Source organism: Danio rerio, chromosome 2 (assembly GCF_052040795.2).
Source record: "Danio rerio strain M-AB ecotype USA chromosome 2, GRCz13ab, whole genome shotgun sequence".
NCBI lineage: Eukaryota > Metazoa > Chordata > Actinopteri > Cypriniformes > Danionidae > Danio > Danio rerio.
In genome coordinates, this window is record NC_141022.1 from 7,019,649 (window position 1) to 7,043,210 (window position 23,562).

General features: G+C 38.4%; 2 protein-coding genes across 2 annotated transcripts in view; one reads left to right on the forward strand and one right to left on the reverse strand.

Moving 5' to 3' along the window:
* Positions 1 to 23,562, reverse strand: part of LOC147846195 (uncharacterized) — a 1,020,765-nt gene that overhangs the window by 95,346 nt on the left and 901,857 nt on the right. The gene's annotated exons all lie outside the window — the stretch shown is intronic.
* Positions 10,093 to 23,235, forward strand: otol1a (otolin 1a). Its single transcript, NM_001099741.1, is given in 5 exon segments — positions 10,093 to 10,128; positions 10,207 to 10,644; positions 12,472 to 12,561; positions 18,248 to 18,319; positions 22,352 to 23,235. Coding segments are annotated over 4 exon segments (1,470 nt in total). The 5' UTR covers positions 10,093 to 10,128; positions 10,207 to 10,220.

Sequence of the window (23,562 nt, forward strand, 5' to 3'; positions counted from 1 at the left end):
ACAGCGCCGCGATTACAACAACAAACTCATCCTTCGAATTCTCCAACAAAAAATCAAATTACTCCAAGAAGGAAATCAAATTGGTCAGCATTAATAGAGGATATTGATTGGAAAAGAACATGGCGTTTCCCCATATAAATATGTAATCCCAAACAAAGGAAATCCATTTTAAAATTCTACACAAAATATACCCGGTCAATGCATTTATCTCAAAATTTACTGATATTGCAGATACTTGTTCCTTTTGTCAGGAAAATGAGAAAACTTTGACCCACATGTTTTTTAAATGTAAAATCTCACAAAAGTTTTGGTCTGATCTATATAATTATTTGAATAAATCCCAATCAACAAAACAAATCTTTAAACTGAAAGATATTGTTTGTTATTATTCTAATCCCAAGAATAAAAATGAAGAATATATATTTATATAACTTTTTTATATTATATGCAAAATTCTTTATCCACAAACAAAAAATTCTTAAATCCTCTCCCTCTTTGGCCCATTTTTTAATTGAAATTGATTCCATGCTTAAAGCTATACGTTTATCTAAAAACAAAAAAATCTGCAAGTTAATAGAAACTTATGAAAATATCATGCTTCCATCCATTCATTTATTTTCTTGTCGGCTTAGTCCCTTTATTAATCTGGGGTTGCCACAGCGGAATGAACCGCCAACTTATCCAGCAAGTTTTTTAACCAGCGGATGCCCTTCCAGCCGCAACCCATCTCTGGGAATATCATGCTTTCAGTATGTTAGTAATTAATGCTTTCTGTATTTTTAATTTAATTTAATTTAGTACTTCCCCTTTCCTCAGTTTGTTCTTTTTTATTTTTTTTCTATTACTCTTTTCTTTTTACTGATTGTTCTTATAACTGTGTAATTGTATATTCTTGTATTCCATTCTTCTACAGATTACTTCCTGATTTATATTGTAAATTGATTTTTTTCTAAATAAAAGTTTATTAAAAAAAAAAAAAAAAAACAGCGCCGCGATTTCATACGGAAAATGTATGCGTCAGTTTTCTTTTCCAGTTCCCCCCAAATAATGTGACAGTTTATTTGTGCAATCCCTGATTGTGTTATACCTTTAGTCAAATCTGGCCCCAAAGGTTATTTATTCTTTTATTTTTGACAACACAAAGTTTTTTATTGACCAAACTCTTCTCAGTTCGATGTTAAACAAAGATATTCGCTTAGTCAATTATTCTAGGATCTCTTTACCTGCTTGCATTTTTTTTTGGAATAATATATTTGTTGACATAGATTTGGATGTAAATTCATTGTCTGATGAAGAGCCGGGTGGCTCGAAACGTTACACGCTCTGTGTCAGCCTTTTTAATTTAATAAAATTTGTATTTTTAGAGCCTTGGTGTTGCCGCCTTTGATTTACATTTAATTTGCGGTTTTGGCTGAGCACCCAATTAAGAGAGATGTGCGTGCTTTTGTACAGTTTTTCATTGACATAGATTGGGAACAGTTTTGGCTTCTTCTTCTTCAAAAAATCTTTTTATCTGATAAAGCTGTTGAAGTTTCGATCAAAATCATTAATAATTTGCTACCCAATAAATACCAAACTAGCTAAATTTAACAACAATATTTCCCTTAAATGCTCATTTTGTAGTCTGTAGGGATGGTATACAGTTTGACCCAAAGGATGAGCAGTCTGGTAGATGAAGAAAAGCCGGAGTCAGAGATTTAAATAAATAAATCAAGTTTACTGAAGATAGTTTGCGGTTTAATCAGCAGAAGCCAGCTTCAACACTCGCAATGAGTTCCTAGGCCGCTCTGACTTACAGTAACAACACTGCAGCAATTATACTCTTTACACAAGTCCAGAAAAGGTGGGATCCAGGTAAACAGTTCTCATTGGTTATAGCAAAAGACAATTCTAGATGTATGCGTCAAGGAAGAATTGTATCTAGCTCCAGATATGGATGGCGACATGGTTCCTGGGGGTCAGGTCAACCCTAAGTTATTAGTAGCTGATCTCAGACCTGTGAAAAGCTAAACCAAGGACACAATAGACGCAAGAGACCATCTGTGTTAAAAACTCAAGGATGTTTCTTGTACGTTCAGCTGTGTTATCAAACCGGTTCAAGACTGTTTCCATCAACAGTCTGCTACAATATCCTGACTACACACAGTGTCTATCTCCACACAAAAGGAATTACTTTAATAAGATTTACAATCAAAACAGATCAATCAAACAGCTAAATTATTGTAGACAATATCTGATTTATTTACAAGATTTAATTGAATCATTTTACTTCCTTTTTTGTAGCTCAGCAATAAAACAAAAGGTTCTGTTAAATTCAAAATGACGATCTCTGTGAAAGGCATTCGCCCCAACCACCGTCACATCATTCTCTCTCTCTATTTAGATTGGATGGTGGGTTGAATCGAAGGTTACCATGGGCGTCTCACGTAGGTTTCCCCCGGGTTTCCCGGTGTTACACCTGGCTCAGGCATGTAACATAGTGAGGGGCACGACACGTATCATCAAAAAGATGATTTATTTAACACAATTAAAAATAACAATCAAAACATCAGTATCAGTATTTTCAATCAGTGTGAAATGCAAGTGAATGGATGCGGTAAGTGTTGGCAGTGATGGTGTATGGATGCGAAACAAAGCATAATGCCCAAATTAAAGAGCAGCTTTGGCCAACTGCCAATATAGACATACTCCTAGTAAGTAGCTCACTATCATTATCTGTTCATTAGTTACTACAGCAGAGGAGTTCTCGAGATCTACCTGAGCTCAAACTCCCCTCTCGCCTTGCAATAGAAGGGAGCCCCGGGCTCGAGGATCTTATGAGCTCAGGGCTCTCTCCCGGGACAGCATACCAAACCAGCTTATAATTAATCATCAGCGAAGTGTGAACTCTTGAAATAAATTTTAAACAAAAAAATAAGCAGCTATTTACTCACATTATGATGAATAATTATACCTGAAGTAATTTGTTTTTATTTAAAAAAAGACCTTGTACTTAAAAGCTTGCACATATTAGAATTTTACAGTCAAGACTACACTTACTGCTAAGACTACATTTGTGAAAATGGCCTTTTTTTTAAAGGATTAATTATGATTTTGAGCTCACCACACTTAAAATATTAAGTTTATGCATTTTTATGGTACATAAGTCAAATTAACTCATATTTTTAAATGATAAGACCAAAATGCTAAATTTTGAGTAATGTTCAGTCAACTTAATTGTTTAAGACACCATTAGGTTTACAGAGTACTGTGGATAAGTATACACCGATGTCAATCTATGATTCAGCGAAGTGCTTACCACATACTGTTAGTCTCCGAGAGGCTGAATAATGGATGCACATTTTATTGATTTCATTTTTATCACGAGAAGTCCAGTGGGATTTATTTTTGTGGTGCTCCAGAAACTGGAGCCTTAATGAGGTACTGTATAGAGAAGTAGATCTTGTGTTCGACTAATGCTTTCCGTTGTGCCTACCTGGCAACAAGGGCATGTGATTTAGCGCTGGGCATCTGAGCCTCTTGCTAATGCAAACGGCGTGTGTGGCGGCAGTGAGAGGGTTCATGTAACACACACACACACACACACAGTCTCCCAATACTAGCCTTGTGTACAGAAACACTGCTGGAGCAGCTAATGGGCTCTGTAAGTGGAGAGGCTGATGCTTTCTAAAACGTATTGCTGTTGTTTTTAAGTGATGTTTGCTAAGAAAAGCAGCACTATCACTGCTGTATATATAGCTAGAGGCTTTAATAAACCTATATGAAGCTTTTAATTTTCGTGTCTTACGGTTATTTAAATATTTTTTTACTGGCATTGATGGTTCCTTGAAGAACCTTATCACTCTAGAAAATATTGTAACCTAAAATTGTAAATGTTTAATACTAAAAACCCAAATGCTAAGGTAACTCAACTCGTTTGAGAAAACCGATTGCAACAAACCATTTAATTTTACAAACTAATACTAGTGAGTACTGGGAACTTAATCCATTTGAGCAAACAAAGTAATTTGAGCACAGTAAAAGCTGATAAATGAAGAGAACTCAAACCAACTGAGTACTGTAAAACCAAATAAGTTAAGGCAACTCAAACCATTTGAGGAAACCGATTGCTACAAACCATTTGAGTTAAAAACTAATCTGAGTACTGTGAACTTACTCCATTTAAGTTGAAGCAATGAAGTATTTAATAACTTATTATCTTCAACACTGAGTTCAAAACTCTTTTCAAATGAGTAGAATAAACTTTCGGTCAATTTTGAGTTAACCACACTCATTTGATGAAGTTAACTGTTGGGTTTTAGTGTAGGTAAATGTTGAAACCTAAAGTAGGGAAAAATTTGGACAAACTAAACCACCGTATCACACAATTTATTTTCTTTTTTTGAATGTCAAGAAAACACCATTGTGGAGGGGTTCTTTCAAATTTTCAGCAAATTAGAATACCAAAAATATAAATAAATGTATTTGTGGTTTCCTTCAATCACTGCTTTCTTACACAACTATAAAGACTTCTGCTACTGAGAAGGAAATATATACAGAAGAAAAAAACAAAACAATATATACTTAAAAAAAAAAAATAAATTAAGACTATGTTCAGACTTTTATTATTTGTGGAACTCTCAAATATTGTAAATAACACATTGAAATTTTATAAAACTTTCTTCAATAATTAATTAAAAAAAAGTCGGTAACACTAACACAATAACTACACACTATGAATCATTTACTAAGCATTAGCATCTAGTGTATTAATTATCTGTTATGCATTAACTCTACATTAATAAGCATTACTAAGCAGTTTATAACTGCAGCTACATATGCTGTATTCTTGACTTATAACCACATTTATAATGTGCTTTATGATTGTACTTTTATAATTTGTGACTGTTCGATTTTTCATTACTAACTGAAGTATTGCAGTATGTACAATTCAATTGTATTTAAGAATAGTTGGAGATTTTTATGATCATTCAGAATGAGTTAGCTCATGATTACTAAACTATTGAGCTAATCAACGTTTATAATTCTTATTATTCAGGCGTATAGTATTGGTTACTATGTATGTTAATAAATGCTTTATCAACTCAACTTCATGCCGTTTTGTGACCGGTGAGGACTATTCATGCTTTGTAAATCCCTTATAAATGACAATTAAAGGCTCAGTATCAAATGAACAATAATCTTTGCAATCTTAAAAAGTAAAATTACTGTAAAGTTTACACTTTGCTGAATAACAGGAGTGTCGAAATACGACATACAATTTGATACAACAGCAATATAATAATTGAACACTATAATAGGATGAAATGTTTAAACGGTAGAGTAATTTTATTTTAGATAAGGCTGCAAAGATTTATTTTTCATTTGAAGTGCAGTTTCGTTTGTGTATCTTCAAACAAATAGGAATGAATAATGTGGCTTATGTTCTTTTTATTTCTGTTTAGAACAGAACTGAGCCTTCAAATTGTCATTTATAAGAGATTTATAAAGCATGAATAGTCCTCACTTCAGATTAGGTCGCAAAACTGGATGAAGTTGAGTTAATAAAGCATTTATTACATACAAATTACCATTAGTATATGCCTGAATAATAAGAATTATAAATGTTAATTTAGATAGTTTATTAATCATTTACTAACTCATTCTGAATGATCTTTAAAAACAACCAACTATGCTTAAATAACTGGTTTGTAAATAATGCGATACTTAATTTAGTAATGAAGAACACATTATAAATGTGGTTATAATCCACCTTCAACATTAGATTCTTCTTTCTTTTTATGGGAAAATAGAGGCCTCCTTCAGTTTTCTGATTTATTTATTGATGGAGTTTTTGCTAGTTTTTCTGATCTTGTATAAAAATGTAATTTTTATTCTACAGTCTAATTAGTTTAGTTTTTTTCAAGTGCGTAATTTTGTCCGTTCCCATTCCCTTTCATTTCATTTCTTAACCTGTCAGAGCCTTCTTTACACGAGAGGTGCTTAATTCAGAAATCACGGGTCTATATCAAGTTTATACAATATGGTTCTTCCCTATACTTTGCCCACTCTTTCTCAGTTTTAGCATCAATGGGAGAAAGAACTTGGACTTGGTTTGGATCAGGAATGGTGGGAAATGGCTGCTGAAAGGGTTAAATCCTTTTCTTCCTGCGCCAGACCAACGCAATCTCACAGCAATTCGTAACTTTTTGATTTAGTGGCTAATTCGTATGAATTCATGCGATCTAATTCAAACAATTTAGTACGATTTGATCATCCCCCAATGACGGTTGGGTTTAGGGGTGGGGTTAGATGCCACACCTCCTTTTTAAAATCATACATTTTCGTACGACTGAACTCATACGAAGTAGCCACTACACTGGCAAAATTGTATAACACTTACGTTTTCTCGAGAGATCAGGCTGGCAATTCAATTTAAGGTTCTTCATAGAATTCACCAAACGAATGTCAAATTAAGTAATCTCTTCCCAGGCGTGGATGTTTGTAGAAGTAGGTGTTCTCTGGCTCCTGCTGATCATACACATGTTCTTTCTTTGATACTTTAAATAGGAAAATCATCAAAACTCTTGGGATGTTTTTGAGCAAGATGCTAATGGTCTAATCTGATTCAATGATCTATGCTAAGCTAAGCTAAAACTGCTCCCGCCAGACCTAGAGATCGGCTAAATGGATTAAAAAAATGGTAAAACTCAACTGTTTATCTCTAGGAGAGTTGTTATTTAAAAATAAATGATTTATTTTTAACAAAAGCGGAGTGTTCCATCAAGAAAGAAATTGCTTAAATGAACTGGCAGAGTGACTAATTTGCTTGTGTACCATTTAATGTCATCATTCTTATCAGAATCGGGTGACATTACGGAGGCGTAAACAAGGATCCAAATGGCCTACTTTCAACCATTTTGGTTGAGATGGTACACTAAAAAACCTAGGTTCCATACAATCTATTTGTGTTGGGACAATATTAAGGAAATAAGTAAATGATTTTTATGAATTTAAATGGATTGAACATAAAACAATTGTCACAAAAAACTAATTTCAGCTCATTTTAAATAAGTAGTTTGAACAAAAGGTAAACTTAATTTTTTAAGTGAAGGTTTCTGAAGTTCAGCGTTTCATTCAGGCCAGAGATAAAGAAGTCAACCCCCGGTCATGAACACAACCTTGCTTTAGTCACACAGTACTCATCTGACGAACACTAGAGGTGTAATTTAAACGTTTTTTTTCTTCTCACGAATGATGTAATTGCACCGCTGGGGAGCATCATATCAAACCATGAACATCTCTGGTCAGTAACCCCTCGAGATATAAAAGTCACCAGTGCTGGATTTCCTGAAGGAGAACGGTAGAAACGCTGCCATGACTTTGTTTCATGGGCCAACATCTCGTTCGCTTTGATTATTTTGCTTCTCTTTGAGCGTTCGCCAAACGGAGCAGTTACACAGAAATCAGGGGCAACATTTCTGTAGAAGGCCATTTTCAGCCGGGGTTTCTTCCGGTCAGATTTAGTACACTCATACTGTTAGGAAGTAGACTGTGTGTCTGATTCGAGGGTTTGAAGGCGTCTAGAATACATGACCATTCACCCCCTCAAGTGTTAGTGTTTGCTCCGCTGAGACTGTTTAAAAGTCCCCCAAAAGTCTCTGATTCTCTTTGATCCTTGGGAAAATCATGACTTGCTCGACCTTTGTTGTGCATTGCGATATGCACAATTTTGCTATTGAAGCTTCGCAAGAGAGGAATATTCTCTGACTCTGACTGATAAATTTCACAGTATATAAAAACAAAACTCCTGTTTAAACGTTTGAGATCAGTAACTAATTTAGAATGTATCAAATTGATCAAAGTTAATAGTAAAGACACGGTAAAAAGTGATATTTTAAAATGGTGAAGTGTATTTTTGTCGTTCTACTTCAATACTCAATATTGAATTATTATTTAATAATGTTGTTGTTTTCAGTGTTTTAAACAGATGTGTTTCTTAAAGTTTATCGAAGAAGAAAACCATTCAATTATTTTCGATTGGATTCAGGTCAGGTGATTTTTCTGGGCCATTCTACAGCTTGATTTTCTTTCTCTGAAATCATTTAAGAGTTTCCTTGTCTGTGTTTTGGAACTTTTTCTTGCTGAAATGTCCACTCTGGTTTCAACTTCATCATCCTTCTTATGAGGATATCGGACTGAAGCGGATGATATTAATTTATACTGACTAAGGGTTGCTGAGGAACTACTGCGAGATTTCAGCTGCTGTCTGGTCTTTCACTGCCTTTTTACACCTCCCTTTCTTCATGTGTTTATACTTTTTTCTCTGCCTTATTTCATTTTATTACGCATAACTTATTTTGTAACCTGACTTACTCGACCTTCGTTGTGCATTGTGAAACACAATTTTGCTAGTGAAATTTTGGATGAGAGCAATATTGTACATTGACTGATGCCATTGTTTTTACATATTTATAATACACAGTATATGAAAACACACACTACTGTTTAAACGTTTGGGACCAGTAACTAATTTAGGATGTATTAAAATTTATCAAAGTTAACAGTAAAAACATGGTAAAAAATTATATTTTAAAACAGTAAGTGTTTTTCTGTTGTTCTACTTCAATACTCAATGTTTAATTGTATTGTTGTTTTTTCATTGTTTTAAACAGATGTGTTTCTTAAAGTTTATCGAAGAAGAAAACCATTCGATTTTTTTTCTTAAGCATTAAATCAGCATAATGGAATGATTATTGAATTTAAAACATCAATCAATCAACATAAATACAGTTCAGAGCGTTATTTTCTTTATTTTGTATTTTCTATTGGGTTCAGATCAGGTGATTGGCTAGGCCATTCTACAGCTTGATTTTCTTTCTCTGTGTTTTGGATCATTGTCCTGCTGAAATGTCCACCCTGGTTTCATCTTCATCCTCCTAATGTAAATATTGGACTGAAGCAGCTAATATTAATTTACACTGACTAAGTGCAGAGGGTTGCTGAAGAACTATTGAGAGATTTCAGCTGCTGTCTGGTCTTTCACTCCCTTTATATACCTCCCTTTCTTCATGTGTTCTTTTCCCCTGTGTCATTTCATTTTATCGAGCATAACTGAATTTGTAAACCATTTACATTTGTTTTCTTTGCGTATATGGATTTCTTTGGTTGTTACCCTTGTTAAAATTTCAAGTCAACAGCACCTTTAGAAATGTTTTCTGAGAAAAATGGTGATGTGTTCAATACTTATTTTCCCTGCTGTATTAATTTACCAATTAAACTGTATTTTATTAGCATCTACCCCAACCACAACTCTAAACCCAACAATCACAGTAATATAAAAACAATAATTTACAGATTATTATTGATACTATTTATTAAATTACCCATTAATTGCATTTTATTAGCATCTACTGCAAACCTACCCCCTCCCGGTTATGTAAAAAATATTAATTATTGTTTTACTGTGTCACAAAAATTATGCTATGTTTATGCGAGTATCCACGGCCATATCCCATCGAGACATGACCAAGTTTTTTCAGCAAATGTAAAAAAAAAATAGAAAAAAGAAAAAAAAAAAGCCATTTTCTAATGCTTTCATGATTACACTTTATAAAAGATTAAAATAGAAATGCATTCCTTTCCATTATTGATCTATTATGCTCTAAAACTGAGGCCAAAAAATAAAAGACACCTAAAAAAGTAACACCTATAAGCTATAGGTTTCATTGGATTAGTTCCAAGTCAATGACTGTTAACTGCCTGGTGTAACCTGAACACCTCTGAATTTACGTAGACATATGAAGTCATGCGTAAACGTTTAGAAAAGAAGAAACAAATCACACGAAAAGTTCATAAAATCCACTTTGTGTGTAAACATCTGCACTTGAATTGCCCCTTTAACCGATATAACACAGGGAATACAGATGCATGAGAAGGAGGAGGACTGATAGGCTCCTTTCAAAGCCATCACATTAGATTCTCCTCAGGTATCAAATCCTCTGGCCTGTGCCAAGTCACCTGCTAAAGCAGTAAAAAAGCCCTCTCATTGGCTAGACGGAGGGGCGACAGGGAGGTTCAGCTTGTTAAAAGGTAGTGCACTTTTCCTCTTAGTGAAGAGAACGAAGAGGAGGCACAAGCTGAGACTTGGTGAGTGTTATCCTTTTAACTTCTTTCAAAAACGTCAACGCCTCAGTTGATCAATTTGGTGTCCGCTTCTGTTGTCAGCGGGTATTTGTACAATGCCCAATATTCTCCACCCGTTCATCATGCTCATGACCCTGCTGGTGGTAGCAACAGGGAACCAAGCATCAATAGCCAAGACTACACAGTGGCCCCGAATGAAGCCCACTAAGAAGCCTCCGCCTCGGGATGAAGGTCCGCCAAAATTGGGGTCCATCTCCACCACTGTGAGTCCAACAGCAATTGGCATCACTGAAGAAGTTACAGACGCCATGATGGATGCATACACGATTACGTCCACCGATAGTACCACTTTCTCCAGTGATACTTATTCTGCAGACTACCACACGGAGGCCATGGTTCCTCCTGGGGTGGGTCCTGGAAACTACACGCTGGACTACAACGAGTGCTTCTTCAACTTCTGTGAATGTTGTCCACCCGAGAGAGGTCCTCCGGGGCCGGTTGGAGAAAAGGGATTGCCGGGTAAGAATTTGTGTGGTGAAGGATTAAAACTCAAAAATCATGTAAAAAAATGTTGAAACCACTTCATATTCGATGGTCTTAAGGATGGTGTACTTGCATCAGAAAGAGAATACAGTGTATTTACTGAGTTCATATTGTATTGCAGAACACTTCAGGTGCTCTTGAGGTTAGATATGGGTAGGATTAGGGACAGGTTTGGTGATAAGGGTGGGTTTAAGAGTGGATTAAGGTGTAAAGGATGATCAACAGTGTAATTACTTCCAGGTATTTAATCAATCATAAGTACATGTATGGTGGTATGGGTAGGTTTAAGGGTGGATTAGGATGTAAATATGGTCAACAGTGTAATTACTTGATCATAAGTACAGGTTTGGTGGTATGGGTGGGTTGAAGGGTGGATTAGGGTGTAAAGGAGGATCAACAGTGTAATTATCTCCAGGTATTTAATCAATCATGAGTACAGGTTTGGTGGTATGGGTAGGTTTAAGGGTGGATTAAGGTGTAAAAGATGGTCAACAGCGTAATAACTTCCAGGTATTTAATCAATCATGAATAGAGGTATGGTGGTAAGGGTAGGTTTAAGGTGTAAAAGATGGTCAACAGTGTAATCAGGTTATTTCCGCTTTTAGGGCAGCGTCCACGACACTACCCTCACCACTCGCACCCTTAGTTATAACCGCATCTAGGGCGGCAGAATAGAGAGGGCGGCATCCCCGACACTACCCTCCCCTCTTGCGCCCTCAGTTATATCCGCTTCTGGGGTGGCATCCACGACACTACCCTCACCACTTGTGCCCTTAGTTATATATGCGTCTAGGGCGGCAGAATAGAGTGGGCGGCGTCCCCAACACTACCCTCCCCTCTTGCGCCCTCAGTCATATCCGCTTCTAGGGCGGCATCCACGACACTACCCTCACCACCTGTGCCCTTAGTTATATATGCGTCTAGGGCGGCAGAATAGAGAGGGCGGCGTCCCCAACACTACCCTCCCCTCTCGCGCCCTCAGTTATATCCGCTTCTATGGCGGCGTCCGAGACACTACTCTCACCCTCAGTTATATATCTGCTTCTATGGCGGCGTCCGCGACGCTACCCTCACCACCCGCACCCTCAGTTATATCCGCGTCTAGGGCGGCAGAATAGAGAAGGCAGCGTCCGCGACACTACCTTCACCACCCACGCCCTCAGTTATGTCCGCGTCTAGGGTGGCAGAATAGAGAGACCCCTCCCTGCTTTCATTTTTGGGATGTGGGCGGCGTGACCGTCCTTTGCCTAGAGCGTCAGTTCAGCTTGCTCCGGCCCTGAGTGTAATTACCGTACTTCCAGGTATTTAATTAATTATAAGTACAGGTTTGAGAGTATGGGTAGGTTTAAGGATAGATTAAGGTGTAAAGGATGATCAACAGTGTAATTACTTCCAGGTATTTAACCAATCATAAGGTAAGGTTTGGTGATATGGGTGGGTTTAAGGGTGGATTAATGTGTAAAAGATGGTCAACAGTGTAATTATCTCCAGGTATTTAATCAATCACAAGTACAGGTTTAGTTGAATTAGTAGGTTAAAGGCTGGCTTAGGATGTAAATATGGTCAATAGTGTAATTACTTCATCTTAAGTACAGGTTTGGTGGTATGGGTGGGTTTAGGGTGGATTAAGGTGTAAAGGATGGTCAACAGTGTAATTACTTCCAGTTATTTAATCAATCATAAGTACAAAGTAAAACATGTATTTACACCATAAGTACTTTGTGACATACATCATGACTTAATTTAGGGCCACCTAATATAAAGTGGGACCCATTTTTTGTTCTATATTTATAATCTTGAAAGGTATTCCAGGGGGAAAGGGGGAGATGGGACCTCCGGGACCTCCAGGTCAAGAAGGACTCACTGGTGCTCCAGGGCCGCATGGAGTAAAAGGTCTGTATGGTAACGTCATGTGCTGGTGTTTAATAAAAACACAAACTAGAGATGATCAGTTGTAAACTACCAACATTTTAAGTTGCTTAAGTTTTAGCTAGTTTGCTCTACTGATAAAATTTGGTAACACTTTATTTTGATGGTCCATTTGAGTATTAGTAGACTGTCTGCTTAATATCTGTTGATACTGCTCCTTCAACAAGACATTTAACTGACTATAAGAAACTTGGCAAGTACATGTCAACTTACACTAACCCTAACCCCAACCCTAACAGTCAAATCAGAATTAGTTGGCATGTAGATGCAATGTAACTTAAATTCAACAAACGGACCATCAATATAAAGTGCGACCTAAAATGACTTCTCAAAACTCAAAATGCACTCTGAAAGAATCTGAGACAGAAAATTGATAAAGGATTAGCTCATGCAAAAATGAGAACTCTGTTATTATTACTCAACCTCATGTTGTTTCAAATCCCTCGAGACCTTTGTTCATCTTCAAACCACAAATTGAGAAATGCGAGAGCTCGCTGACCCTTCACTGACAGCAATGGTCCAGAGATGGTCAGAAAAGAAATCAAAAATCTTGTCAAAACATTCCACATGACGATCTGGAATCGTGTAAAGCTCCAAGAACAAGAACTTTTTGCACAAAAGACCTATTAAAAACTATTTTATTTGCCAATGTCCTCTACGTTACTTCAGGGTGTGCGTTTACTACCTGCAGTACAACATATTGCCATAAGGGTCAGCATCATAACACACCGGTGTCAAACTGCCTGTGGTAAGCGCACACTCTAATCTGACGTCTAAACAGTCTTTTTTTTAAACACACAGAGTGTTCTTGGAAGTTGAATAGTAGAATGTTTTTTCTTTCTAGAGTTTGAACATCCTTGAACTATTGCACTCTATGAAGGGTCAGGGAGCTCTTGGATCTCATCTAAAATTTCTTAATTTGTGTTCTAACAATGAACGGAGGGCTTAATTAGACTGACATGAGGGCAAGTAATTAATAAAGTAATATACTTTTTTGGTAAACTAACTCTTTAAGATGTACTACATGTTCCATGCTGTCACTCTTCTGTGGCTTTGCATGTCCACTGCATCACTTATTTGTGTATACCTCCTCTCCTGTTGCTCTCATGGGATTGAATGCCTTCAGATTCTCAGCATAAGCAGTGGGTCATTAAGGTACTTTTCATGCTGTGTGAAGACCTAACACTCATTAGTGTTTTACCTATTATAGCTCATAGCAGGTTACAGTAGTAGGCATATTAACCTAGAGAAGACAGTTTACACCTAGTATTAATACGTGCTTCTGTAAATCCAATTAAAAGTGCACTGGCACTATATATCAATCTAAAAAGGGTTTGAAATGTTTTGAGATTGTTCACGTTCAGAGGTCGTCAGAAACGCATTCCGGTTGTTTTCACAGTATTTAGCAGCCAAAAGAGATCATTAATGTCCTGCTCACATAGTACACTCTGGGAAATGAAGGTAAAAAATCACTTTAGTGTGCACTTTTGTGCCTTTAATGTTCAATTTTGTACCTGTGAGGTACACATTTGTACTTTTTAGGTATTAATATGTACCTTTAAGTTCCTGTTCCACATTTACCTTTTGAAAAAGTACCACCACTGTGACATATTTTTTACCTTCATTTCCGAAAGTGTATATTTTTAATTTTTAATAGTCCTGTACGATTGTAGCATGTCCCCCTCCTTAACCGTCCTCCTTCCCACATCTTCCGCAACTCCCTCACTTTCGTCCACAACAACCCAACCATTCAACCCCCACCCCAGCTCTTCACTTTCATCCGCGACACCTCTTCATCCTTGGGTAACATGGCAAGTCCGTGACCCCGATCTGTTCCAGGACCTCGCAATTCACAAATTAAGCACTGTGTTAAAGCCTCGTAACTAAATAAAGGGCGCCAATGTGATCATGAACACCAACGCGCAAAACATCAGGCGTAAAAGCATCATTTTTAAAGAAATGCCTTATGCGCCGCATCAAAACCTTCTCCACCAATCAGATTGGCACTTTTGTTATGTGCACAGAGCTGCTGAAGTTACAGTAAACACTACTTGGAGGCGCTCAAGCGCAAAACTGTCAATGCAAACGCACATTGAAGAAGATGCCCAGAGGCGACATGAACGTGGAGCTGCTTATTGCACTGGTGAACAATAATCATTTCTTTATCACTAGAGCTGGAGCTGATACTTGAACCATCCATGCTTGTTCGAAACACCAGTAACTTTAACAACAAGCCTGTCAACTTTCTCTCTTCTTCTTCTGTGTTACAAGTGGAAGCTCAAAGTTGTAAAGTGCCACCCTGTGCACCGGAGTCTTTCTGTTTTTTATCAAGCACCATCTAACGTCAAGACGTGATTTTGCATGCTCTTCTGCTTGACGACAGTGAAAAATCGCTAGGGTTTGAATGCGGAAAATCTTCTCGAAAAACGCTGACGATAAACACAAACGAAAAGCGTCCCGATGTGTACGAGCCTTAAGATATCTGTTGTCAACGACAGACTAAATGGCAATGAAAATGGGCCAAATACTAACATGCAGGAAAACTCAGCCGGAGTTTAACGTCATCTGTCCGTGACACTTCTGCAAACATTAACAATCTGTAGTGGTAATTCTGCTCACAGAGTGCCTATAATAATTACAAATAAAAACGTTTTGACAGTTCCACAACGAGGTGGTTTGAAGTTTTCACGCTGATTGCGTCATCGAGTTTGGCGCCCTATTGGTTCTTCGATTGACATTCGTCACACTGCAGGAAACTGTCTGAAATCTTGCCAGGACTTTATTGCAGGGAAAATCTGATCACAACAACCATTGATCGGCTGTCGGTGAACAAGTCAAACCAACAATCAAAGACCACAGATTTTAGCCAAGGATTACTGGAATCTTTCAGAATTGGCCAAATTTGTCTCAGACGACCAAATTGTGGCTGAAATTGTACAATGTGAGCAGGGCTTGAATTGCCATCCACATCCTTTTCTTTTGTTTTTATTCACTCTTAAGGGTTGGTAACATTGGTTAGTTTATTCAACAGCACTAATCCATTGCAATGAGCACTCCATCAAAAGCGCATGACAAAAATCAATGTGCCTTGATGAAATCTGAACACTAGTGGTCACAAGAGATTCATCTGAAGATATGTTTATAATAGGGTGGCATGGGGGCTCAATAGTTAGCACTGTCGCCTCACAGCAAGAAGGTCACTGGTTCGAGAACCGACTGGGTCAGTTGGCATTTCTGTGTGGAGTATACATGTTCTCCCCATGTTTGCGTGGGTTTCCTCCAGGTGCTCTGGTTTCCAGAACTAAGTCATAGGAAAATGAATGAATGTTCATAATAATTTGGACATTGTGTCTTGGCTGGACACGCTCATTATATTACAGAAAACGCATGCTAATATCAGGAAGCACCAACACAAATAAACAGAACGATGCAAAATATCATTGAAGTTTGAGTGAAATATCATTCAGCACTCTTGACCACTTACTAGCCAATCAAATTTTAGGATCAAAAAGGCTGTATAGCATATTTGTAAAAGTATTTTGAATGGCATGATTGGATTTTAATTCAGGCGTCCATATGAAAGGAGCCAAAATGAATTCAGGTAAATGCTGTTCTAGAATAAGCAACTTTAGAGACACATCTGTGATGTATACAATCACATTTAATGTCCTTGTTTTGCAAGAAAGGCTAACATTTGAGAAAAGCTTGACCTTTCACAAGGAGGACTACATGAAGTTTTAAGGTTTATAGTTCTATGTGAAAAAACAATTACCTTGCCTAGATCAAACAGACTGAAATGTTCGCTTTGATTTAATGCTGCATGCTCACACAGGTTGGCAGAACCCACAATTTGTTTTGAAACTGGAAATGCAAATTCCTTGAGATTGCACAAAAAGGTTGTCTACAACAAGAACTGTAGATTTCTAAATCTCGTTGGAGTGAAATACAACAGCATTTAGGGTTTTCGTTGTCACGAACGTCTCTTTTAAAGGGCACCTATTTTACCCCCTTTTTAAGATTTAATATTAATATTATGGTTCTTCTGAGTGTGCCAGTTTAGGTTCAGTTCAAAACACAGTTTAGATTTTTTTTATTGTAATGTGTTAAAAAGTGTTATTTTGGGGGCGGGTACACAGCTCGTTGTTTTAGGGGCGTGTTGCTTCACATGAAAATTAGTTTCGACTTCCCGCCCAACTTAACAAGGGGGTGGAGCCAAGAGCTTCCCCGCTTTGTGTATGGCAACAGATAGGCAGACAGAGAGAAGCAACATGAGTGAGAGGATCAGCATTCAGCCGTACATGTACAACTTGGACACAGACCAAGCAGAGACTACTGTTGAGGAATCAATCATGTCCCAGAATATGTCAGAGTGATAGTTACAAAATCATTTGTGTCTTTGTATAGTTTTACAGCCACTATGTAACGATGCATGCGTGATCTGTATAGGGATGTAATGAATAACCGGTTTCACTATTAACATTGATTTAATTCATCACGGGTAATTAATCCTAAAGGTTTCTCAACACCGTGTTCCTGCATGGATCAAAACTGCGCAACTAAACAAAGTTATGCCAACTGTGTGCTAGTTTAAGGTTCCGAGGTTGTACACCGAGACTGATAACCATGCACACTGGATTAATTTCGACTGGGGCTATAACTAAGGCAAGTTCCTTATTTCCAATGGAGGGACGCGCATGCGAGGCAACGCGCTCACACTTTCCACCAAGTTGAGATGACAGGGAGCTTATTTGACCGCGGGAAATGCAAACAGCTAAAGTTTAAGGAAGGCGCAATGAAAAGTACATCGGTTTGCAAACCCACCTACAGTTACAAACAATGGCGCCGATGAGAGCGATAATGTGGTGAATGTTGATCCGCCAGCCGAGATCAATCAAGTGTTTTCAGAGAGAGTGCTGAAAGACTCGGTGGATCAGCTGTTTTTAATGGCCTGAAACTCGATACGTTGTACTGCGTGTTCAGCGCAAATGGCCGTTAAATGTAAAATCTCTGTTGCTCATTCATAGGAGGAGGATGAAGGCTCTTGTGTTGAACCCAATGAGCCTTACATCCAAAAAAAAAAAGCAAGGGTGTTCCTTTGGTGACATAGCTTTGACTCACACGCTGAAAAGGGCGGATGTGAAACAACAAACCAAGAATGTGGTAATGCGTGCCTGTCAATCAATATTAGTTGGCGGGGGGACTGCACTCCTACATCAAGTTGCGGTCGGTCTCAAAACCAATACAAATGGTCCACCGGTTTTAGGTTGTTAAATTAAAAAAAAAAAAAAAGAAAAAAAAAAAGAACTGGGTGTGTTTATATCACCCCAATTTGATAGTCTACACACTACACCTACACACATGTCAGTCCAAACTGCCTGAAAAGTAGATTTTTCACCATAGGTGCCCTTTAAGACCGAGAACAGAGTCAACAAAGACTAGACAAGCGCAAATCATTTCCTGTTTGTTGCCAAGTGAAAGGTCGAGAACAAAGTGCAAGCGTATCTACAGAGAACTTCAGGGCTTTAAAGCACTTTCAGTCGAGCAACCAAATTCCAATACGCCTTGTGCACTCATAAGCATTGTGCTGTTGATGTGGTTAATTCGCAGATAATGTTTTGATGCTCGTTAACATGTCTTTTACGTTCTTCAGGAGAGAAAGGCGATACTGGAGCGAGCGGGCTACCTGGGATTCCTGGAGTTACTGGGAAACAAGGAGAGAAAGGTGCATTTGTGATGAAAGATTTAACCCTGTATTTGATGCATCTTGTTATTGTTGCTATAATGTTTATCTTGTGCCTTTTTGAACACTTTCCTGATGGAGCCCTTATAAGGGTGATGATGATGCGGTTTCGCTATATTGTGTCATTTCTTACAAGTCACTAGCTGTACTGTCAGATATCGAAGTGTGTGATGTAGGATTGCCTTAAATGCTGTTTTATGCTTCGGTGTCGAGTGATCGGCGTGACCCACGGTGCCTGCCTTGCGCTTAGCCGTGCATTTATACTTCTGCGTGCTGTTTGTGTTGCTCTGCAATAACACTTCCAAAACGCTAGCTGGCAGTAGGTGTTCCACTGTGTCGAGTTTCTTCGCTGGTGTTTTTTTTTTTTTTTTTTTTTTGAAATGTACAAGTAGCTAAAGTGAGCTCATTCAGAGGCGTTCAACAACTTCAATCATAAGGTAAACACAAAACAAAAGTTTTCCTGGAGCTCCTTCACAGGACTCGACAGTTGTAAACACTTGCTCCAACAGGCTCGCGTGGCTCTCGATCCCATCCACACTGGTCACAGCTATCAAGCCGACCAATCACTGAGCTTGTGGTATGCGTTGTTGCGACATGTAGTTAGATTTTTTTAAGGCTTATATATACTTCTGCGTCAAGCGCACGCATCGGCGGAGCCTTCATGCAGCCCTCGCCATGGCTGACACCGATGTGCACCTTTTAAAAAATGTAACTACATAATAATAATAATAATTCGTTACATTTATATAGCGCTTTTCTGGGCACTCAAAGCGCTTTACACAATGGGGGGGAATCTCCTCATCCACCACCAGTGTGCAGCATCCACCTGGATGACGCGACGGCAGCCATTTTGCGCCAGACCGCACACCACACACCAGCTGATTGGTGGAGAGGAGACAGAGTGATGATATGCCAATCATGATATGGGGAGAGTTAGGAGGCCATGATGGACAGAGGCCAGTGGGCAGATTTGGCCAGGATGCCGGGGTTAAACCCCTACTCTTTTTCGAAGGACATCCTGGGATTTTTAACGACCACAGAGAGTCAGGACCTCGGTTTAACGTCTCATCCGAAAGACAGCGCTCACTGAGCAGTATAGAGTCCCCGTCACTATACTGGGGCATTAGGACCCACACAGACCGCAGGTTGGGCGCCCCCTGCTGGCCTCACTAACACTAACACTACACGTCACAACAACACATATCGCAAGCTCTCTGATTGGTCAGCTTGGTACCGGTGACAAGCGTCGGCAGCCCTGAGAACCGCGTGCCCGATTAAGAGTGTTTAAAAGTTTTGAGTCCTGTAAAGGAGCTCCAGATGGAAACTTTGTTTTGTGTTTACCTTATAATCAAAGTTATGGAACGTCAACTAGTTCCCGCCTCTAAATTAGCAAGTTTTAGCTACTTCTAGCATTCAAAAAATACAAAACACCAGCAAAGAAACTCGACACAGAAGAACATAAAAACCTACTGCCAGCTAGCATTACGGAAGTGCTATTTCAGAGCAACACAAACTGCACGCAGAATTACAAATGCACAACTGCGCACAAGGCAGGCGATGTGGGTTACACCGATCACTCGACGCAGAAGTAAAAATCAGCCTTAAGAGGTGCACGTCAGCCACAACGAGGGCTATGCAACTGCGCGAAGGCTGCGCCGGAGCATAGAGGTGTGCTTAAAGCAGAAGTATAAATTAGTTTCAAAAATAAATAAAAAAATGTAACTACTTACAGAAATTTACAGTAAACAGGATTTCTGCAGATATCATAATGTCAAATTTAAGACTTTTTAAGACCATTAATGATTAAATTTAAGACCTATATTGCAATATCAAAAACACGCGAGAGAAAATGTAAAATCACAAAATTAGAGGTAAAATAAATGCATTTATATTGAACAGTACTAAGTTAGGTTAGATGCATCATTGAACTACGAAAAACAAACAAACAAACATCTTAACGCTGACTTATACTTTCACCTGTCAAAGCATCGCACACCTCACGAAACGGACAAGGCTTTTATACTTGACGCGTTCGCTATTGAGATTTTCTTTTAAATGACAGGGGGCGGTCAAAAGAAACAGACAGTAAAATCAGATGAATAAAAAGAGAATTATTAATATCACTGAAAATATTTTTGGTGGCCTCTTATTTTGTTTTAACAAACTAATCTCTATTCAAACTTTTACAAAAACTTTCCTTCTGTCCCATGGCTGTTGCAATTTTTACCCAATAATTATTGGTCATCTGGTTCTCCCTATGATCACGCATGGATGGATCATAAAGATGTCGGTGCAGACGTACCTGTTTCAGACAAAATCTCTATAAAGTGTTTCATATTCAACTCAAATGAAATGCAGCGCCGCGCGAACTGTTCACCTCTCAAAAAATTTCATTAGCTCCGCTATGGCAGTATTTCACTGACAAATGTCGTGAGCGCAGTATTACAAGTCAAGAGCGCATTCATGTAATATAAGCGAGCGAATCTCATTGCCTGTGCACTGATTTCCTCTGTTTGTGGACAAAACTGCAAATTTTCTCACTCTCAAATATGCACTGCTCCCGCACAAATTTCCTTGCACGCTCACAGTACACTGTTCCCTCTTCCTTTCGTGCTTTTTGATATGATTTATAACAGTACACTATTAATTAACCATAACCTAAATTCTAAAATTGACTTACATATTATATTTTTATCCTAATAAACCATAACATTTTTGGCTGTATGTTATATGATGAGATATTTCCAGTTTCAAACACTTAAAGACACAGAGAATAGTTTTATATTAAAAAACATTTATTAAACATCCAAAAGGTGCACCATACTACTACTACTAATAATTTTCTTTAAATATAACTAATGCAAGCAGAAATGTAACTGTGATAGAAAATAGGGAAAAACTTGATAAGGTATTATAGCCTACTGTACTATTCACTCTTCAAATAAATCTCACTATCAATCCAATTTTATCATGGCAACTAAAATAAAGTTACCTAGCCTCTGCTGTACAGTGTTTTGTAAAATACAGTAAAGTACTTCAGTTAATCTGTTGTAATACTATAGTTGCTATGGTAACACAACAAGTATAATATAAACAAACTACCCAGTGCTGTAGTTTTTTTTTTTGTTTTTTTTTTTACAATATGGGGTATATTATTCCACAATTCACCACACTTTACTGTATTTCATTTTATCAGTTCACTATTCTTAATACTACAGTATGCTGAAGCATCTATGGAGAGCAAAAGCACAAAAAGAGGAGGAAACACTAGTCTTGTAATACTGCGCTTACGACATTTGTCAGTAAAATACTCCACCAGCCGAAATCATGTGGTGCGCGCCCACATTAAACCTCCACAAACACAGCGATGACGTCACATTCAGCGTGCACAATGAGATTGGCTATTGCAAGTTTACCTTTTTTTGTAGTTGTAATACCGCAAATTACATTTGGACTAGTGTAATAAAGAACTACAACATCACGAAAACCTAGCAACAACAACAAAAAAGAATTTTAATGACTATTAGATGTAGCGTTACATGGACATTGGAAAAATAAGACCTATGCTAAAATATTTAAGACCTACAACAGCGAATTTAGGACTTTTTAAGGCTTTAAATTTTGATTTTCAATTTTTAGACTTTAAGACCACGCAGAAACCCTGAGTTAAATAACAGAAATTTAAATTTAGATAAATTTCCGTAATTTAACGGCCGTTATTTTAGGTTTCTTCCCGGCACCCCAACTGCCGGAAATAAACCGTAAAATTTCAGATGGTGTACTGTCATCATGGCAAAGATAAAATAAATCAGCAATTAGAAAAGAGTTTTTAAAACTATTATGTCTCGCAATGTGTTGAAAAAAACTTTCCGTTAAAGAGAAATTGGGAAAAAATATACGGGAGGGCGAATAATTCTGAGCTGTATGTGTCTAGAAGCCTTTTTAGTGAGTCAAGATTGCTGAGAATGGGTCTTTCATTTCGAATTGCATTCAAGTTGATGTTAATGTGTGCAGGTGAATCAGGCCCTAAAGGAGACAAAGGAGATACTGGTTTCCCCGGGCTGAAAGGAGACCCAGGGGAGCGCGGAGAGCCTGGCTGGAATGGAACAAAGGGAGGGATGGGTGAGCCTGGCAAACAGGGATTGACTGGTCCTCCTGGACCAGATGGCATCAAGGGCGAGAAGGGCGACAAAGGAGACTGTCCATTTGGAGAGAAAGGCCAGAAAGGCAGTATAGGGGAACCAGGGCCTCAAGGGCCTAAAGGAGACCCGGGTGTGCCAGGAACAAATGGAACAGACGGGCTTCCTGGATCTAAAGGGCCAAAAGGAGATCCGGGACCTCTAAGCAAGCAAGGAGAGCCTGGTCCACCAGGCCCACAAGGACCACCAGGACAAAGGGGGATGCCGGGGATGAAAGGCACAAGAGGTTTAAAGGGAGCACGAGGAATTCGGGGATTCAAGGGCTTTAAAGGCGAACCTGCCGTTCAGAAGCGCTCTGCATTCAGTGTTGGTCTTTTCCCCAGCCGATCGTTCCCGCCACCAGGACTCCCCATCAGGTTCGACAAAATCATTTACAATGAGGAGGCTCACTGGGACCCCAATGCAAGTAAATTCAACTGCACTCACGGAGGAGTTTACGTCTTTTCATACTACATAACTGTACGTAATCGTCCCCTGCGTGCAGCCCTGGTGGTGAACGGCATTCGGAAACTGCGAACGCGTGACTCTCTTTACGGCCAGGACATTGACCAGGCCTCCAACATGGCCGTGCTCCGTCTGTCATCCGGAGACCAGGTTTGGCTGGAGACTCTGCGGGACTGGAACGGTGTGTACTCCAGCAGTGAGGACGACAGCACGTTCTCTGGATTCTTGCTCTATGCTGATGCCACCAAAGACTGATGGCCGGGAATCATGTTGACCTCTAGATGAACCAGTTTAAAGCTTTAGTCTTTCATAGAGGTGGAAGCTGCCTATTTTATATTAACTACTTGAACCTAATTATAGATTTGCATACTAACAGAGAATGTACAGCCACTAATTATTGTACTGCAGGTTTTGTTTTTGTTTACTAAAATAACTCTTTTTATAAACTGATTTGTGGCAGCTATTTATGTATCTGTTCACGTATTTATACGACGTACTTATGCAATTAATAAAGTAATGATTTACTTCAGTCTTGCTTTCTTAACCAAAGGTCACACGAGGGAAAACAAATAAACAAAAGAC